General features: G+C 35.1%; 1 protein-coding gene across 10 annotated transcripts in view; it reads right to left on the reverse strand.

The window, feature by feature from the left end:
* Positions 1-14545: 14545 nt before the first annotated feature.
* Positions 14546-20075, reverse strand: part of LOC115213110 (thyrotroph embryonic factor) — an 84533-nt gene continuing 79003 nt past the window's right edge. For 9 of the 10 annotated variants that reach the window (XM_036504137.1, XM_029782038.2, XM_036504133.1 and 6 more), the window contains 3 exons: positions 19006-19143; positions 16748-16830; positions 14546-15504 (listed from right to left, as the gene is read on the reverse strand). In XM_036504137.1, the coding sequence (XP_036360030.1) occupies positions 15235-15504; positions 16748-16830; positions 19006-19143 (491 nt within the window). In that variant the 3' untranslated portion in view covers positions 14546-15234. The remainder of the gene's footprint in view (positions 15505-16747; positions 16831-19005; positions 19144-20075) is intronic. The other variant, XM_036504132.1, reaches the window with a different exon arrangement.

Genomic DNA, 20075 nt, shown 5'->3' on the forward strand with positions numbered 1-20075 from the left:
GATGGAGATACTAGTTTCTGTTATTGTTTTTCTCATGCAGAATTCCTACGAACATTCCACATGGTTTCATAGCTTCTGTACTTAACTGTACACAAAATTCAAACACACACATACACGTGTATATATATATATATATATATATATATATACATACATGATTGGGAAATATGCTTTAAAGAAAATTTTATTAAAAAAAAAAAAAAATCTGATTTCATCCAACCATGATGTAAGAAGACTGCAGACTCTGAAATATGCATGTCTATTTACATTTAGGTAGTGAGTGTAAAATGCAAACTGTGATCTCTACTTAATGAAAAAGAAAAAAGTGGAATTCACATGATTGAAGTATAGAATTGCTGAATTTATGACACTAAAACCTAAAAAAGAAAAAAAAAATACCCAAAAAACACAAAAACAAAATTATAAAAAGATGTTTTTGATGTGTGTATGTATATATAAAACAGTTATATATGCATATACATTTAAAAATGTTTGTAGTTACAATAATCATATTTTACAGAGATCTACCCAAAACGGAATAAAACTGTTTATCTTCACTAGTGCTGCGTCTGTCCTGGAATCTTCTGAGGTTTTTCATTTTCAGTGTTTACAATATTTGTCAAAGGATTCCTTTGTATTTGTCAAGCCTCCCCCAAGAAGTTAACATTTTTATTTCCTCTTGTTACAGTTATTCCAAAATAGAGGTTAAAGTAGAAACTCTTCTATATTTTTCTTAAGAAGTTCATTGTAAATAAGTGTGGCTGTTTATTCAGTCATTTGTTTCTTATCCATTTTATGGATAAGAAATGAATGCATATTATTGAGGCATTCTCTTTATAGCCAGATTCCCTTTGTTACTAACCTTTACATGTTTTTCAAATAATGGATTTTTCATTCCATTCATCTTCAGTAGTGCAGAGCTAGAGGACAATTTGTTGACAGAATTGTCAATAAACGTTTAGTCTCCCTTGACCTCAAGTGGCCTGAACTATTTACATGAACACCACCCTGTACATAACTCCATGTCCCCCTACATGGCCTTGCTTTTTGAGCCAAAAAAATTAACTCACTAACTAACATATATATATATATATATATGAGAAGGCACATGGCTCAATAGTTAGAGCATCATGTTTGATGAGGTTAGGAGTTTGATTCCTGGACCAGGTTGTATATTGTGTTCTTACCCCAGTTCAATCAGTTGTAATGCTATTGGCATTTCCCCTTGGACAACATCAGTAGCATGAAGAGGGGGTGATTGTTGGCTTCCACAAAAAACCTTGCCTGGACTTGTACCTCGGAAGGGAACTTTCTAGATGCAATCCCTTGGTCATTCATGACTGAAGGGAATCTTTACCCATTACCCTATATATAATATGTATATATAATTACAGAAGTCCATATATGTATATATGACAGACTTCCATATAGTTTTTGCCTACCAGAATTCACTGACAAGATATTAGTTAGCCTTGGAATAGATTTGGAGACATTTATCCAAAATGCTGTGCAATGAGACTGAAACCAAACTACTGAGCCACATCTGCTACTGTGTTGAGGATGTCAATTTTATAGCTTACATTTAAGTTATGAAGAAAGTGATGAATGTTACTGATATTACAATAGAAACATTTTATTTATTCTAGCATAGTAGTTGGCAGTGTGAAGGAAGGAGGATAATTGCACGGAAAGTTATTGTATTTCTGAACCAGTTAACCCAGGCTAGTTTAATAAAACTAATATTTTATGTGAAATATTATCACTGTCAGCATGTAGGAATATTAGTGAAAAATTGATTTTAAAGTTAAGGATCTTAAGTTTATCAAAAGAGCAATATTCAGATGATTTTAAAATGTGGAAAATTCTTTCACTGAAACAGAATAGCAGTTAGGTGTTGAACTTAATGACTTTAATGTACTTGTGGCCTCTTAAGGATTAAAGCAACTTTACAAGGATCAAAGTGGTGAGTAGAGAATCATTGCATATTATTTGTTGGTTGGTTAACATCCAAGTACAGATATTATAAAGCAGTTATGCAAAGTGTTGTCAGCCATCATTATAATTGTATTAGACTATGAAATTACTTGTAAAGTTGGTAAAATGCAGTAGCATTCTAGGGACAAGATATATGGATCAACAATTTTTCTTTGGACTTGAATATTGTTTCTGTAACCCCAGTAAGGTGGAAATATTATTTGTATGAATGTAACATAGCTTCTAAATTCTTGCCCTGGACGGAATTTTGGTGCAATCCACTTGGCATCAAGGAACTTCTTGTATAATCTCTAGTAATATCTTGTGTTCTGAAATTGACACTTGAGCTGTCTGAATTACAAGACAAGATTTCTACCATTTGATATCTACCTTGCAGTTTCCAAGAGTAAAATTTAACATCCATTTTCCCATACTGATATTGGTTTGGGTGGAGATATAAGAGCATGAAATATCTAAAGATTGATGTATAGGCATATGCACACACACTTTTATAAGTTTCTTGCATTTTCTGTCTACCAGATTCTTTCATATAACTGGGGCTTTAATATGAAACACAAGTTGCTGCAAGGTGAGACTGAACCTGAAGCCACATAGTTGTAAAGTGAACTTAAAATACAGCAATAGTTGTGCTAAAGATAAACTAGCAATAGAGCATTGAAGTCAACTTGCAGTCAGGTGATACATTATACCTAGTCCAACTAAGAATATGAATTAATCAAGCATTCTCTTATGTCTCTCAAGAAACTGAAGTCTAGCTTGGCTCCTCACTTGATCTCCAGTGGCAACCAAAGATAATGCTGCTGTAAAACTTAGTGGAGCAGCAAGCACATTCCAAGAAATAGATAAACGGCTGAGGTTTCTGTTCAAATAACCACATTTCTGTGATTAACATGGTCATTGAAGTTATTGATGATGCTCTTTTTAAATGTTCTTTTGTGTTTGTGCAGTAAGATTAATGATTTAAAAATAGTGTTGTTATATTTAGTCTAATGTGATTACATAATGAGTTGGAAATGCCTTACCCAAGTGGGACTAGTTAGACATTTCAGCTATAACCATCATGCATTTTAAGGGATAAGATTACATTATTCAATGTGTCATTTCTTTTTCTTTGTTGATTCAGTGATTTGAGGGAGATTTGGCTGCCATTTTGGCAAATTGGACAGCCATATAGATATTCATGTTAACCCTTTCGTTACCGTATTTATTTTGAGATGCTCTGTGTTTCATTTAATTAATTTTAAATATAACAATTTAATAAAAGAATTTAGTTATTAAGCTAGTGTTGGAAACAAATTGTGACTAAGGTTTGGTGGAAGATTTTAATTCAATACTTATGAAAACAAGACATTTGTCCTACAGAGCCAGAGGCGGTTTTGGCTGGGTTGGTATCAAAAGGGTTAAATATGTTCAATAGTGCAACAACTCCTTGAATCTCTAGATGTTTTAAGGGGTTAAGGTGCAGCAGTTGGCCTGATATCATTTTAGTTGAGAAGGTGCATATTTGTAATGGATTGATCATCCCAAATATGAGTATTGCTTAAGTATAAAGTTAATTCATGCTTTGTATAAAAGTATTATGTCTCTGAGAAGAAAATTAAGGCTTTTGTGACGAAGGTGTGGTTGTATGAAACAAATTATTAACTTTGATAGTAACTATCATCGTTTTAAGGATATGTTGCAGGTTGCTGCAAAATTTCATTGGAGGTTAAAATACTAAGAACCTGTTTATTGCGGTTTTAGCTGAGGATTGTCCATGTGGTGTGAAACTGTAGTGCCTATGTTTTGATCTTGACTTATTTACTCAAGTCTATATTTTATGGTTTCAGGGTTATTGTACAAATTTGATAGTTACTATGAACAAGGCAAACCTCAGTACTGTAAAAGTGGAGTCAGCTGCATGGTGTGGTTTTAGTTGACAGCATATACATGTTCTGTATAGAAAAAAGGTAGGGAAGTAATAGATATACCATTGGTAACAGCAAAGTTATTTTTCAACTGAAAAAATGAAGCCTCGTTCTCTAAACATAGAGTTCTAGTTTCCCCTATGCTATACAAACTTCTTCAAACTCATCAATTTCATCATCATCATCATCGTTTAATGTCCGCTTTCCATGCTAGCATGGGTTGGACGATTTTGACTGAGGGCTGGCGAGCTAGATGGCTGCACCAGGCTCCAATCTTGATCTGGCAGAGTTTCTACAGCTGGATGCCCTTTCCTAACACCAACAGCTCCGAGAGTGTAGTGGGTGCTTTTTACGTGCCACCAGCACGGGGGCCAGTCAGGCGGTACTGGCAATGACCTTGCTCGAATCTTTTTACATGTGCCAGTGAAGCGACGGTAATGATCACGCTCAAATGGTGCCCTTGTACATGCCACAGGTACGGAAGCCAGTTGGCTGCTCTGGCAACGATCACACTTGGATGGTGCTCTTGGCACCCCGCTAGCACAGATGCCAGTCAGCAGACTACTACTAGTTTCCTCAGATTTTTCTCTATAATATGTAATACAGACAGGTCTGTGAAATTAAATAATGCTTGTTCCAAAAGTACTGCTAGGTTTATTTTAATATAGTTACAATAATCTATAAAAACTGCTAATTTACTAGAATATTGTGTGACACTAACAATCTTTTCAGTGATTCATAAACTGACTAGTTGTCTCTTGATTGCAAATTCTACTTGTTCTTTCAAATCAAAAAAGATATGAAACATCCCATTTGTTAATCTTCTTAAATCTTGATTTCTAACATAGGCAGAAGGCTATACATTTTTAAGGGTAGTGTGTAGTCAATTATATTGGCCTAAATATTTGGTATCTGGAAAACTTTAAATTCAGGAAGTTAAAGCAAAGCATTTTCCCTGCCAATGCACCAACCTAGAATCCTTGAGTCTTGGAACTTTATAGTATTCAAATCTTTAACTCCTTTGATACCATCCCCAATTCTATAATACAAAATTTTACGTTAATTTAAGTTCTAAATACCAACTTAATAAAATTATTTTCAAAATTCAAAACAGCTGAAAAAAAAACATGATGACAAAAGGATAAGATGTCTCTTTGTGCAAAGTGCCTGTATTCAATCAGTCAGTTTTCCATAATTATCATTAGTTCATTTCCCAAACTTTTTGATAACTACAGTAGCAAATAAAAATTAGAGTGATTTCAGTTATTATTAGGGTAACAAGCTGGCAAATTCCTTAGCATGTTTTCTTGAAATCACTCAAAAATCAATGGAAATTGTAGTTGTGGTACCAGTGCCGGTGGTACGTAAAAGAACCATCCGAACATGGCCGTTGTCAGCGCCGCCCTGACTGGCCTCCGTGCCGGTGGCATGTAAAAAGCACCAACTGATTGTGGCCGTTGCCAGCCTCGCCTGGCACGTAAAAAGCACCCACTACACTCACGGAGTGGTTGGCATTAGGAAGGGCATCCAGCTGTAGAAACACTGCCAGATAAGACTGGGCCTGGTGCAGCCTCCTGGCTTCCCAAGCCCCAGTCGAACCGTCCAACCCATGCTAGCATGGAAAGCGGACGTTAAATGATGATGATGATTCATCGAAATTTTGAAGCTACCAGACATGCAATTCATTCAAAACTATGTGAATAAATAAGCATTACATTTGACAGTAATCTGAATGCTAAAGAGTTAAATAATTAACAAAATGCTTTGTCTTCATGTGCTACTGTTTTCCTTACTAAGCTTTCCTAAGTTCCATTTTGAATCACTGACTTTAAGAGCCTTCATCAATCCCCAAATCATGTATTCAGTAAAATGAAACAATTTCTGGATTTGGTTGAGTGAATTGAAAAGAGTTGATGTAATCATGAAACTGCACTGGTAATAAATAGATTCATAAAATCAATTTGTGATCAGTGATGTGATAACCCATCTTAAGATATGAAGATGCTGCGTAATAGTTGTAAAGTCTACATTCTAAGAAACCGAAGGGAGATAATTTGCCTTATATTACATTTGACGGATCTTTTTAGTTTGAACGGCAGTTTTTTTTAGCGATGTCATGAAATTGTCACCCATAATTATGATCCTAGTATCGATCTATTGCATTTCAATCTATTTTAGGGTTAGGGGTGGGGGGAAGGGTATCTTTTTTTCTTCACAAATGTAAATAAACCCAATGTGTTTCTTAAACGAGGGACATATTCATACGGCACAGAATGCTTTTTACCTGAATAGACGTAATTGATTGGTTGAAATTGCAGAAATTGAAGAAAAAAAACAACAAATATCTTACAAGCTATAGAATTTTCTCAAGAAAGCCAAGAGAAAAAGATGTTTTATAAACACATTCTACAAGTATACGAAGTTTAAAATTTTTTAGTTACCTAGAAATTATGTTAAAAACTGTCGTTCAAACCAAAAAGATCCCATTTGACATTAATCTGAATGCTAAAGGGTTAAATAATTAAAGTCTTTTGTTATGTATTACTGTTCTCCTTACTATGCTTCCCTAAGTTCCATAACCTTTTGAATCACTGACTCTAAGAGCCTTCATCAATCTCCAAATCAGATATGCAGCAAAATGAAACTGATTTCTAAGTTTAGTTGAGTGAATTGAAAAAAGTTATCCAAATTCTGGGAGAAGTGGTAGTCAATGGAGGCAAGATCAGGTGAGTATGGTGGATGATGGAGAACTTCCAGCTCTGACTTTTGTAGTCTCACCAATGTCATTTTTGCAATGTGTGGTCTAGCGTTGTCTTGCAATAAAATAGGAGTGGATCTGTTGACTAATCCTGGCTGTTTTTTTTAAGTTTCTGCATCATTTGCTCCAGTTGGCTGCAGTATACTTTGGCCATGACTGATGAGTCAAGTTTAATGAAATCATAATGGGTCACACCTGTGCCAGACCAAACACACACCATCAGCTTCTTTTGATGAATTTTGCTTTTTGGACTATGTTTTGGTGGCTCATCTTTGTCCAACCATTTACGGTTGTTGTATTGGATCTATTTCTCATCACCTGTTACAATTTGATTAAAAAATGATTCATTTTTGTGACGAGAAAGTAGCAGAATGCAGGCTTCCAAATTTCGCTGTTTCTGATTTTCATTGAGTTCATGTGGAACCCACTTATCCAACTTTTTCACTTTATCAATTTGAACTAGGTGAGTCAATTGTGTTTGCTTGCTAACACCAGACAACAAAAATAATTCATGGGCACTTTGAGATGGATCTGACTCAATGGTGGCTTTCAGTTCGTCATTATCCACCTTTATTTCTGGTCGCCTGCATTGTTCACTTGTGAGGTCAAAATTACCAGAACGAAATTTTGAAAACCAATTTGATACTGTCTGCTGTATATTAATACATTGGAATGAAATACTCCATTAATATTCCGAGCTGTCTGTGATGCTGTATTTCCAAGAAATTTCCGATTTGTCCATCTTTAAACAAAAATAGCAAGAAACGATTTATAAAGTGCAAAATGAGTTAGAATAAAGAAATAGATGTGTCAGCTTTCTAACAAAATGGCGCAAAATGAGCATCTGTCAAAGTTTACCATATACCTTACTACAAATTTTTTTCAGCCTGGTACTTACTCCTTCGCTTTTGCTGAACTAAGTTACAGGGATGTAAACAAAACAACAGTGGTGGAGGACAGACCCAAACACACACACACATAACTATACATATAAACATATATAATGAGATATTTTTCAGTTTCTGTCTACCAAATCCACTCAAAAGCTTTGGTCTACATGGGGCTAAGGTAGAAGAAACTCGCCCAAGGTACCATGCAGTTGGGAAACAAGCTGATAAAATTTAGTAGCAGACTAGATATATCTTGTCTGTTGAAAATCCATAATTTTGCAACTGAAGATGGCATTATATTTAAATTGATGCAATGCATGCATTGTTCGATTAAATGGAGCTGCCTGAAACAGTTGTATTACATTAATACCTGGCATCCTGTTACTTATTTGATCTATCTATCATTGGTTACTCTATGATCAGACATATATTTAACTGCATGTAAAATATATATATATACACACACATCCACAAACATGTATATGTACAATGGGTCATCCCATAAATAATGTAGGTTTTTTTATACTTCTATTATTTTTCAAAATTAAGATAAAGCTCTTTTTCAATCTAAAATATACTCTCTTTCATTTTCTACAATGCTCTTCCATCCACTTGACTGTGACGAAAAATACTCCTCCAGTATTGACCTCATCTACAGAATTCATATTTTTCCCATCCAAATGATTTTGAAGACTGTGGAATAAATGATAATCAGATAGGGCAATGTCCAGTGAATATGGTGGGTGGGGCATCGTTTCCCATTCACACTGCTCCAGCCTTTGGAATGTCATCCTTGATGTATGTGGCCGAGCATTATCCTGATGGAAGAACACCTTTCATCTTGAAACCAAAGACTAAGCCTTTCATATCCTACCAAACAGATAACATCTTATGTGAATGAAGACCTTCTTTAGCCTGAGATGCTGGTATTTCTCCTTTCCCAGCCCATTGCTTTTGGGGCTTGACATTTTTACAGAGAACCCAGAGGCTACACCAGGCTCCAATCTAATCTGGCAATGTTTCTATAGCTGGATGCCCTTCCTAACGCCAACCACTTCGAGAGTGTAGTGGGTGCTTTTTACATGCCATCAGCACAGGAGCCAGTCTATCATGTTCGGTTAGTTCTTTTTATGTTCCACTGGCAAAGGGGCCAGTCATGGGGTACTGGCATTGGCCACGTTCAGATGGTGCTGTTTATGTGCCACCAGCACAGGGCCCAGTCAGGCAGTCCTAGCATCGATCCTGTTCAGATAGTGTTTTTTATGTACCACCAGCACAGGAGCCAGTCAGCGGGTACTGGCATCGGCCACGTTCGAATACTGCTTTTTACATGCCACCAGCATGGAAGCCAATCAGTGGGTACTGCTATCAGCCACGTTCAGATGGTCCTTCTTACATGCCACCGACATGGGAGCCAGTCAGCTGGTATTGGCATCAGCCACATTCAGATGTTGCTTTTAATGTGCCACCAGCACGGGGGCTAGTCAGGCAGTCCTGGCATTGATCCTATTCGGATAGTGCTTTTTATGTGCCACCAGCACAAGAACCAGTCAGGGGGCACTGGCCACAGCTATGATTTTGGTTTTACTTGACTCAACAGGTCTTCTCAAGCATATCATATTGCCTGATGCATCAGGGGTACTCTTAACTGGGCTGGACATGCAACATTGGCATCGACCATGGCTGCGATCTCACTTTAGTTGCCAGGTCTTCTCAATCACAACATATCTCCAAAGGTTTCAGTCTCCTGTCATTGCCTGAGTTCAAATTCTGCTGAGGTCAAACTTGCCTTTCATCTTTTCGGGGTTGATAAGATAAGTACCAGTGGACTACTGGAGTCAGTATGATTGACTCACTCCCTCCCTGAAATTGCTGGCCTAGTACCAAAATTTGACCCAGGGCAGTAGTACCTCCTGAAACTGAAAGAAGCCTGTTGTATATATATATATATATGTGTGTGTGTGTGTGTCTTTGTGTCAGTTTTTGTTGCTCTTCATCGCTTGAGAACTGGTATTGGTGTGTTTACGTCCCTGTTTGGCAAAAGAGATCAATAGATCGACTACCAGACTTAAACAAAAAAAAAAAATTAGTACTGAGGTTGATTAATTAGACTAAAAATTCAAGGTGGTGCTCCAGCATGGTCACAGTCTAATGATTAAAACAAGTAAAAGATAAAAGATGAATAATGTAATCTTCAGGTAATATCAGTGTGACAAAGCTGTATTGTTGAATTACAAGTGCAATTTGATGAGCTTCAGCACAGTTTCCAGATATGCAATTTCATTCACAAGACTTGTTTTGGCTTGAGGTGATGGTAAAAAACACTTGCCTAAGATGCCACCATACATAGCAGTACATTATTGCCAAGAAGATATCGGTAACACTTCCTTGTTGAGGATATATCCAGGGTTTCAGAAATTGTGGAAACATTCTCAAAAAGGTAACACTGATCCTTGATACTAACATGTACCTAACTCTGGTAATAATCTGGTCTCTCCTAGACTATTATGTCTTAATATGACAGTCCAATTGTAGGAATTTGTAGGAAAATCAGGACAGGCAAACCATGAAAGATTTCTATTATTTTGATAGGTAATGAGAATATAGGTTTAGTACTTCAAAAAAAACCAAGGAATTTTGGAAACTAAGCAAATTTTGTTTAAACAACTTTAATGTTAAATAAGAGAGAAAGACTATTCAGTAAACAAGAGAAACTTATCTTTGCAAAATGGAAATTTTGTTCATATTTAATATGCCTTAGCAATAGAAACCCAGTTCTTATGGAGCATTTCAGGGCCTCCAAGATTGGTAGCAGGAAGGGAAGAAGTTAACTAAAACTGGAGAACTGGCTTGACTGCTTGCAAGAAAGTGGACTTTGCTAGAAGTATCCATAGTCTATGTGGTGGTGTGAAATTAAGTAAGGAAGTCCACAAGCCAGAAACAAAATTAGTACCCTGAGTGTGTAAGCGAAAACGGTATTGTAATCACTCGTCTTTGATATTTGTCTGTGTGTTTGCAAAATTACAGGAAAACAGCTGAATGGATTTTCACCAAATTTGGCAGAAATACTCATTGGGTGAGTGGCTCCAAATGATGAAAATTTGATTTGATTCTCTTTAAACATACATGCAACTGTGTGCATGTGTACAGTGATGGATTCAAGGGTTTCGTTTATTTATGAGTTGATTTCTTAATTTCACCGGAGATTAAATATTTATAATGGTGATACTTACAAAAAAATAATAAATCTAACTTACAAATTTCCTGATAACCAAGTTTAGTCAAACACTTACAAAGCTTAATTCAGTTCAATTAAAAAGCATGGGTAAGCAATGCATTGTAAGCCACACTATAATTTGTGAAAAAATTTATCTGTGCACAGGAGTGGCTGTGTGGTAAGTAGCTTGTTTACCAACCACATGGTTCCGGGTTCAGTCACACTGTGTGGCACCTTGGGCAAGTGTCTTCTACTATAGCCTCGGGCCGACCAAAGCCTTGTGAGTGGATTTGGTAGACGGAAACTGAAAGAAGCCCGTCGTATATATGTATGTTTGTGCATCTGTGTTTGTCCCCCTAGCATTGCTTGACAACAGATGCTGGTGTGTTTATGTCCCCGTCACTTAGTGGTTCAGCAAAAGAGACCGATAGAATAAGTACTGGTCGTACAAAGAATAAGTCCTGGGGTCGAGTTGCTCGATTAAAGGCGGTGCTCCAGCATCGCCGCAGTCAAAATGACTGAAACGAGTAAAAAAAAGAAAAAGAAAAAGAGGGTATGCATTGTCCCATCGATGCCTTTTTTTCTCATTTCATTGATATTTTTAATTTACATGCAAATTCAAAATTAAATCATTGTGAAAAGTTTAAACAATGATCTCCAAACAATTTTTACAATAAAAATAAATTGTCCCAATATTATTTGGAGTTACACATTACCAGTTCCATAGAATAGAGCAACAGTTAAGTTACAATAAATTTGAATGGAAAATATTGCTTAAGTTAGAGTTTTAATTTTAAAATACAGTAGCTTGCAAAATCAGTAGAGCATCGGACAAAATGTCTTGTGGTATTTGTTTTCGCTATTTATATTGAGTTCAAATCTTGCTTAGATTAATTTTGCATTTCATCTGTCAAGGGTCAATAAAATGAAATACCAGTCAAGTAGTGATGTCAATTCAATCAACAACAAATTTCAGTCCTTGTGCTTTTATTAGAAACAATTGCTTAGTTATGCTGCAAGTTTTTATCCTATCAAGGTCAATTGTTTATTTCTTCTTTTCAATGTTGAAAAAACAAATACCAGTAATACAGAATTGGATTTCCAGAAGGACAAAGAGCCAAACTGACACCAGCAACATACAACATAAAGAACCATATCACATACCCCAAAGCCTTTTGGTTGACATTTCACTGTTTCTGCAAGTCACTGTGTATTTTCAAATTAAAATTCACTTTACTGTTCATTGTTTTTATTTTCTGTTCAAGCTTTTAAATTGTTCATTAGTTACAGATGCAATATGCAAGTTAAAATATACACGGGACTATCAATTTATATAAAAATAAATAACAAATTCTTACAATGCAAACAATATACAATTCTTGCTTTATTCTTATTAGAATAAAGCTTTTAAAATGGATAGAGAAATCCAAAGGGTTGCTTTGATACAATGGACATCTGTCATGTTTGCAGAAAATGTGGGTTTGAGTCCCATGAGCAGCCTTCTACTTTTTCCATCCAAGAGGATTCTTTTTAACCCTAATATTTACATGCTGTTATCTATAGCTTAATCTACTTTGAATTTCACAGTTAACCTTTAGCACACTGTAGGCGCATCATGTCACCATACAGGGCAGTGGCAGAGAAAACAATTCTAGAGAAAATGCAGTGTGTTTAAGGTTAAAAGCAATTTACTTCACATCTCTCAAAAATTCCAAATTCTTATGACATAAACAATAAATATATATTTAAGTTATCAAAAAGAGAAAAGATAAAATAACTCAATAAGCAATTTACTATATTTTTCCCGCTGTCCAAATTTCCGGCCTTGGGATTATCATTAGCAGAAGTATTAAAACAAATTTTTAGCAATTTAAAACAATTTTATTTACAATGGCTGAAGTATAAAAGCATCAAAACATTTGAACTAACAAGAGAAAAAAAAAATTATCCAGAAGTTCATTTGTGATTAAGAGTCTCTACAAGAAAAATGGCAGTTGAGTAAAATCACAGAGCTATGAAAGACTTCTCCAGTCTATATATTAAATATGTCAAAACTACAAAAGACAGAGGAAAAGATAAGAATTAAAATACCAAAACTTCATGCAGAAATCAAATTAGGGGAAAAAAAGTGTCAAATATTTTATAGATTTTAAATGCAAATGAGACTAATGAATTTATCATATATATGATATATAGATATACAATATGATATATACATACATAAATACATACATATATATATATATATATTTAAAGGAAATATGTAAAGATGTTTTGTTAGTGTACAGGTATTTTAAGATGAATTTCTATATATCTGTAAGATAAGTTAGTAAATATATTACGCACAAGATGTGGGATATTTGATATAGAAACACGTGTTGGTTTTTTTTTTCATGTTTTCACATTGTGCACATAATACATGTCATGGCTGTTGGGTACAGAGATAGTAGTGAAATGAGTTATGGAGGTAAGATGGGGAGAACATGCCAAAGCCTAAGAATGAGGAGAACTAGTTAGTAAATGAGTAAGTATTTCTTCAAACTAATGGTTGATGCCATGAAATTTAAAAGTATATATCTATATATATATATATTCATTTTTTTCAGTGGATTTTCCATTGTTTACAATAAGGAAATACCTGAGAATAATGTCGACACCTGACAGCATTGAGAGAAGCATTTGATGAAAAAAATTTTTAATAATAATTTTTAAATAATAATTTCAAGAACTAATCTGATTCTGGTTGGCTCATTGTCATCCAAAGTCTAGAACAGTGCTTTCCAAGCAGTCTATCCTTGTGAAATCAGCTGATGCTAGAACATTTTGTCTCATTTCTCAGATCTGAAGATTCCAATTAAAAATATTTTGATTGTACATGTTCACGCTGACATGCAAGCCCAAATATTTTTATACTTAATGGCTATAGAATATTTAACTATATATATATATATATATATATATATATATATATATATATATATATATATATATATAGTGTGTGTGTGGGATTTCATTTTTAGTGAAATAACATTGTGTTGCCATTCTTAAAAGGTTGAAAAGTACTGCTCTAGTATTAGAATCTAACAAAAGACAACTACAAGTCATTTCTTAACAAATAAAAGAGACTACTGCATGCACTGGCAGTTCTTAAGAGAAGTAAATGAAAACTGGAGTTCTTCTCTGCTGCATCATTATTAATCATGGCTAATAAAGCAGAATTGTAGACAATGTAAGCTAACAAATAGCAGTCTATCACATCGTACTCTGCCACTAACCTGCTACCTTATTATATGAAAGAATTACATTGTGAAAAGGCAAACATTTAAAAGAGCACTTTGTACTAGAAACTAAATTGATAGCTGAGTAAAACATTCTAAATTAATTTATTAGTATAATCTATAAGGTCAACAGGAGTAAAAAATTGTTTTTTTCAAATACTTCCAGCAGCATTTAATATGTAATCCAAGTACATGGAGTGAACTCCGATGAATTAGTTCTAAGTCATGCATTGAGAAAAATAAAATATAAAAATACCGATTTCAATAAAATGGAGTAGAAACAAAATTTGAATGAAAAAAAAAATGAAGAAATACTTAATAAAATGTTAATAACTTCTGATGAGAAAAAAGATAATTTTTTTTTATGCAGAAGCAATAAATGGTAGTCTCAACAATGCTGGAAACACTGACCCAATGAATGGGCAGTCAATAGAGATTGACATAAAATGGCAAGAAACGAACATATTAATAAGAATTATTATGTATAGATTTTTTTTTTAATCAGCAACCTGGTTTTAATTTCCAGTTGTAGATACTCCCCTTTTCACACTGTTTGCCAACCCCCTTGAAAAAGGCATGAAAGTCAATTTGTTATAACACCCATCCACCCATACCCATGTTTTTGCCTACATAAGAAATCAATGTTTACTACAAGTAGCTGTTCACAAGCAATTGATGGACTTTAATTTCAGCTTAAACATCAATATTTCTGTTGAAGCATTATATATACATGTGTGTGTGTGTGTGTACATGTATTTCTTTGTATGCTTATGTCTATGTGCATCCACATTTGTCATTCTTTCTGAATTCCTCTCTAAGTATTTGATGAGTTATTTTTAAAGAAAGTTTAAAATATTTAATATTGTAAAACTGAATGTGATTAACCCATACATGCCAGGTAGAAATGCTCTCTTTTCTTTTTTTTTCATTTTTATAACACTAGTCATAATATGTTCATGCCACTTTATAAAAGCTACATGTTAAAGTTTGTGAGAAATGAAATTGATATAATGTGTGTAGAATTATGTGACCAATGTTTGGAAAATCTCACCGAGAGAAAATTAAAAAAAAAAAAAAACAATTCCCCAAAATCTCTACAATTTCTGACAGATTAGGATAATGAAACCTGCCCATCAGGATCCATAAAATTTACAATGCTACACAATTACATGTTTGTTTTTTGGTCTTATTACTGACAACTGTACTTGCTCAGTTGTTTTCGCAGGAAATCATTGTCACTTTTAAGAGTATCTTTCTCTTTCTTGATCTGAGTCATATCCTTGAGAACTTTAGCCATTTTCTCTCGCAAGTTTTGGTTCTCACTTTCCAGAAAGTTGGCTCTCAATGCAATTTGATTCTCCTTCACACGGCGTGCATCACGAGACCGTTTTGCAGCAATATTGTTCTTTTTGCGCCGTGCCCAGTATTTTTCATCTTTTCTTTCAAGAGGTACAAATATCTGAAAGGAATAATAAAAAGAAAATCTTAAATTAAATGGAAAACAAAATTGTCTGTACATAAAGGGTGGTACCCCAATGTGACTACAGTCAACTGGTTGAAACCACCAAAAGCATAAGAAAATATCAAACTCAATGATATACTTAACAATGAGACTTATAAATCAATAAAAGCTGAATAACAAGGTGGGTAAAATGTAAGCTATTTTTTCTCTTCTACAAGAACCTGGCCTGCTCCTACATATACTTTAGCCCCTTATCCATGTGGCATAAAGCTGACTCGGTTTAAAGAAAGGCTAGAAATAGGTATTTGTGGGGGAGCAAGATGGGTGTAAATGAAAGTGTAGGGAGTACATTTGTGCAGGTAACTGAGGAAGGGCATTGGAGAGAAAGAAAGAAAGAGAGAGAGAGAGAGAGAGAGAGCAATGACTTCAGAAGGAGCAGAATGTGAGGCATGGTGGAAGGAACAAAAAAGATGACAGGGATATGCTGGGGTAGTGTCAGGAGTAGAGTGATTGACAATGGCAGAAGTGGCCAAAGGAAGAGCTAGGTGGGTGAACAGAGCAAGAATATGATGAGAAAAGACAAGGCTATTGGAAGTGAAGATAGAGGAGGGGAGTGTTGGGTAATAAGAGGAGTAGAGACAAAGTTAGAGGTGGGAGATGAGATCTTTAAAATGGCAAAAAATTATTTTATTAAATTCATTCAAATTCTTGATTGTTTCTAACTTGACTGAAATCTATAGGAATATTGTTTCTAATAAAGATACAAAGCCTAAGGTGGTGAGCAAGCAGAACTGCTACCACACTGGACCAAATGCTAAATGCTATTCCTTTTGGCTTGTTACATATTAAGTTCAAAACATCACCGAGGTTAACTTTGTCTTTATTCCTTTCAGGATCAATAAAATAAGTACCAGTTCCATCCTGATGTTCATGTAATCAACTTTCCTCTCTCCTCAAAATTGCTGGCCTTGAACCAAAATTAGAAAGAAATGTAGGTGCAAGGCTTGAAATTTGTGTGGAGGTGCCTGGTTGATATCATTGACTTCATTATTTGACTGCTACTAAGAGACTTCAAAGGGATAAAAAGCAAAGTCAACCTTAGTAAGATTTGAACCCTGAATGTAAAGGGGCAGAGAAAATGCTGTAAGGCATTTTGTCCAACACTCTGCCAATAATTCTGCCAGTCCACCACCACCACCCGAAAACCAACAAAAATGTGAATGTGAAAGAGTTAACTTACTTTCTTAGATTTTTTGACAAGTGGTTGAGGCTTCAGTTCATCTGATGAAAATTTTCGCTTGGCAGGGTCAAAACCATTTTTACCTGAAATTTAAAGAAAGTCATTCAATAATTAACATATATCAATGACATTGCTGAAAGTGCATAAAATATTGCTGGAAGATACGATACTGAAAGATATCAAATGAGAAAATACAAAGAAATTGCTTTGTAAATTTTGTCTGAGTCTTGATACCTAAATAATTGATCATCTATATAAAACTTATCTAGGTAGACAAATTGTGTAGGCTTGTAGGATACTGAACCACCAGATCCTGAATTCATATTTGCTGTTTTATTATGCAAGATTGTTAATACTATATTCTTCAGTTTACTTACCTGTTGAGAATACCCACAGATCAACTTGGATTATTACCTACGATAAATTTTCAGCTAGAAAGAAATGTTTATCTCATTGGCTTAATGCTATAGATTATGAAACTTATGTTAACCTTATGTTAAAATAGGTAGATATAGTTTTAGACATGTATATGCATTCTTCGCTGCCATCGGGTGGATTGAGTTGGCACCGCCAATCTCCGACTTCACCTGTCTCTGCGGCCCCTCCCATCTGTCCTTCTGCAACGGTGCTTGCGGTGGTTTGGCCATGCATGTAGGCGTCTGGTGGGTGAACTGAGCCGTGATGTCCTTCTTCCAACTCCACTTCCCAACTGGTGGAAACGTGCAGGTGAGCAGCTGAAGACCTGGGCTACGACGATCAAGGAGGACCTCTCCGTGCTCACGGGTCCGCAGGTGGTTGGCCTGCGCCGATGGAACTGTGACTGGCTCGCTATCTCCAGTGAACTGGTGCAGGACCGTCGTGCGTGGGTTGCCATGGTTCGAGATGCCTCGAGGGTGGTAGAAGAGGCCGACTCAACCCGCCCAGGGTGAATGTCGCCACAAGTAATTAAGTACACGTATATAATAGTGATTCAGAATAGTATAAGATAAACTGGGTTTGTGTAAAACTCTAAGGAGCTGAATGGCAAAATAATATTTAATAATCTTTGGAGTATTCAACTGTCCTGGTATTGATAAGGTAAAAAGTCAATCTGTTGTTAATAATCGTGATGCATTTGTGTATATCTAGTGTAGGTACCTCTATAAATCCACTCAGGATAACCTGCAAAGTAATTGATGAATGATTGGAGGTGTGCAATTAAGAGGACCTTTTAATCTCGTTAATGATATGATAACCTCTCTAGTGCTAATGCCATGATAAAATGCATGCAATACACTCTATAAAGTGGTTGCTGTTTGGAAGGACATCTAGACATAGAAACCAAGCCAAAATTGAAATTGCATGTGCAAGACATGGTTCTCCAACCCATGTCAGCACAGAAAATGAATACAAAATGATGATGATGGTGTGCACTAATAACCTTCATCCTGTTAAATTTATATTCACCTGTCAATAGATATTTTCTAAGCTATCCTCTAACATAGTTTGCATTTGGTATACAGTTGTTTGCGAATGAGGATGACGATGATGAAATGTGTGGCAATATTCATTTGTTAGAGGAATGGTAGAGCAAAATATAGCTTGCTGTTAACATTTAAATCCACACTTCTTTTAGATAATATTTTACAATGAAATGCAGAGGAATAACATGCAGTCTTAGTTCTGGCTCTTTGCATCTCTAGTTCAGACTGCTCCAAGGTTAATATTTCCTTTCATCCTTTCAAGATGAATAGCAAAAATACCAGTTCTGTTAAGATACTGATATCGGTTCTGGATCTTTGGGTATTCGCGGCACCAACTGCAATGACACTGGCGACAAGTTGTACTGGCCCTTGCCTTTCCCTTAGATAATACTGGTGGCATGAAAATAAGAAATTTGCATGCATGGACAACTGTTGGTCTTCTATGAAAAGCCTTGTCCAGATTTGTGACCAAAAGAGGAACTTTCAAGGAGCATGGTATCATGAGATATATGGAAAACACGAATAAAGCAATCTAAAGACGTAGACTGTGAAAAGACAAATTATATGTTGGGATTTAAGAAAGAATAACTAAAAATTATTGGCTTAAATATTTCAAAACTGTGAGGAATAAAATAAGCAGTTGGAAAATCAACTTGAATGATTTCAAGGAATCTTTGTCTCTATCTGGAGACAGTTCTAGAGTTTGATTCCAAGATTTCTTAGAAGATTTTTGCCGCTGAGATATTCCTTTTCAAATAAAATTAACATACACAAGGAAAAAGAATTTATTTTTACCTGGAACCTGAGATCTGCCAGGTTTTGGTGGCTCAAATACATCAGAATTACAATTACTATCATCATCATCATCCTCATCATCATCCTCATCCTCATCCTCATCCTCATCCTCATCATCTTCTTGATCATCATCATCTTCTACAAAGAACCGAATGTAAAATGTGTAACAGCACAGCATATTAATCTGCTGACAATTGAATAAATCAAATAGAATGAGGACACTAATGTAGGCCAGTGTAATACCAGTGGACACTGACACATTGGTTGGCTTGGATTTGAGTTCAAGACCCTTAAAAATATACACTCAGCTGGCGACAAGACAAGTTTAAATATTTGATTTTTTGATAAAAAATATATTCCTCATAGAATGACTCAGAAATGACTAACACAAGAACACAAAAAACTACAGCCTTCACATGATTCTCTTTAACATATTATATGCCACTCATCATAAATAGTTATGCCACTCAGTAACTATTTTGTGACCATATATCTCATGAAATACATTGTCAATGTATTTTAATGAAAATAATCAAGAATTTAGAGCGAGGTTGAGGGGTTTAATAAAGTAACTAACTTTGATGTTGTTGATATTTGGATATAACTTATAACAAGAGTCATATATAAGATTATAGTGGGAGTTTAAACATGAATGTTTTCAAATGAGATGTTATCTATTTTTTTTTTTATGATAGAATCAAATGGAGTGGTGGTCTCAGGTGGGCTGATATTAAAAGGATTCAATGTAACGAAAAAGAAAAGAAAAAACATTAACAAGCAATAGAAACAGCCTATTGAAGAAATTATTTTACTTCAATATTAGAGGGTTAGTTACTTAATATTGATGAAGTCTTTTGTTGTTTTTTTTTTTTTTTTGCATGTCACCTAACAATAGAAGTGTTTGAACAATTACATCCATTTATGGTGTCAATATTTGATGTTTTTAAACTTGTACTTAATCACTGTAGACTTAATACACACACACACACCTTCATACAAATACACAAACATTCACGACTGCATCCAAGAGAAAGCTGTATGCTTAAAATACATGTCTTAAATCCTTAAGC

The sequence above is a fragment of the Octopus sinensis genome, linkage group LG6 (genome assembly GCF_006345805.1).
Source record: "Octopus sinensis linkage group LG6, ASM634580v1, whole genome shotgun sequence".
Classification (NCBI taxonomy): Eukaryota; Metazoa; Mollusca; class Cephalopoda; order Octopoda; family Octopodidae; genus Octopus; species Octopus sinensis.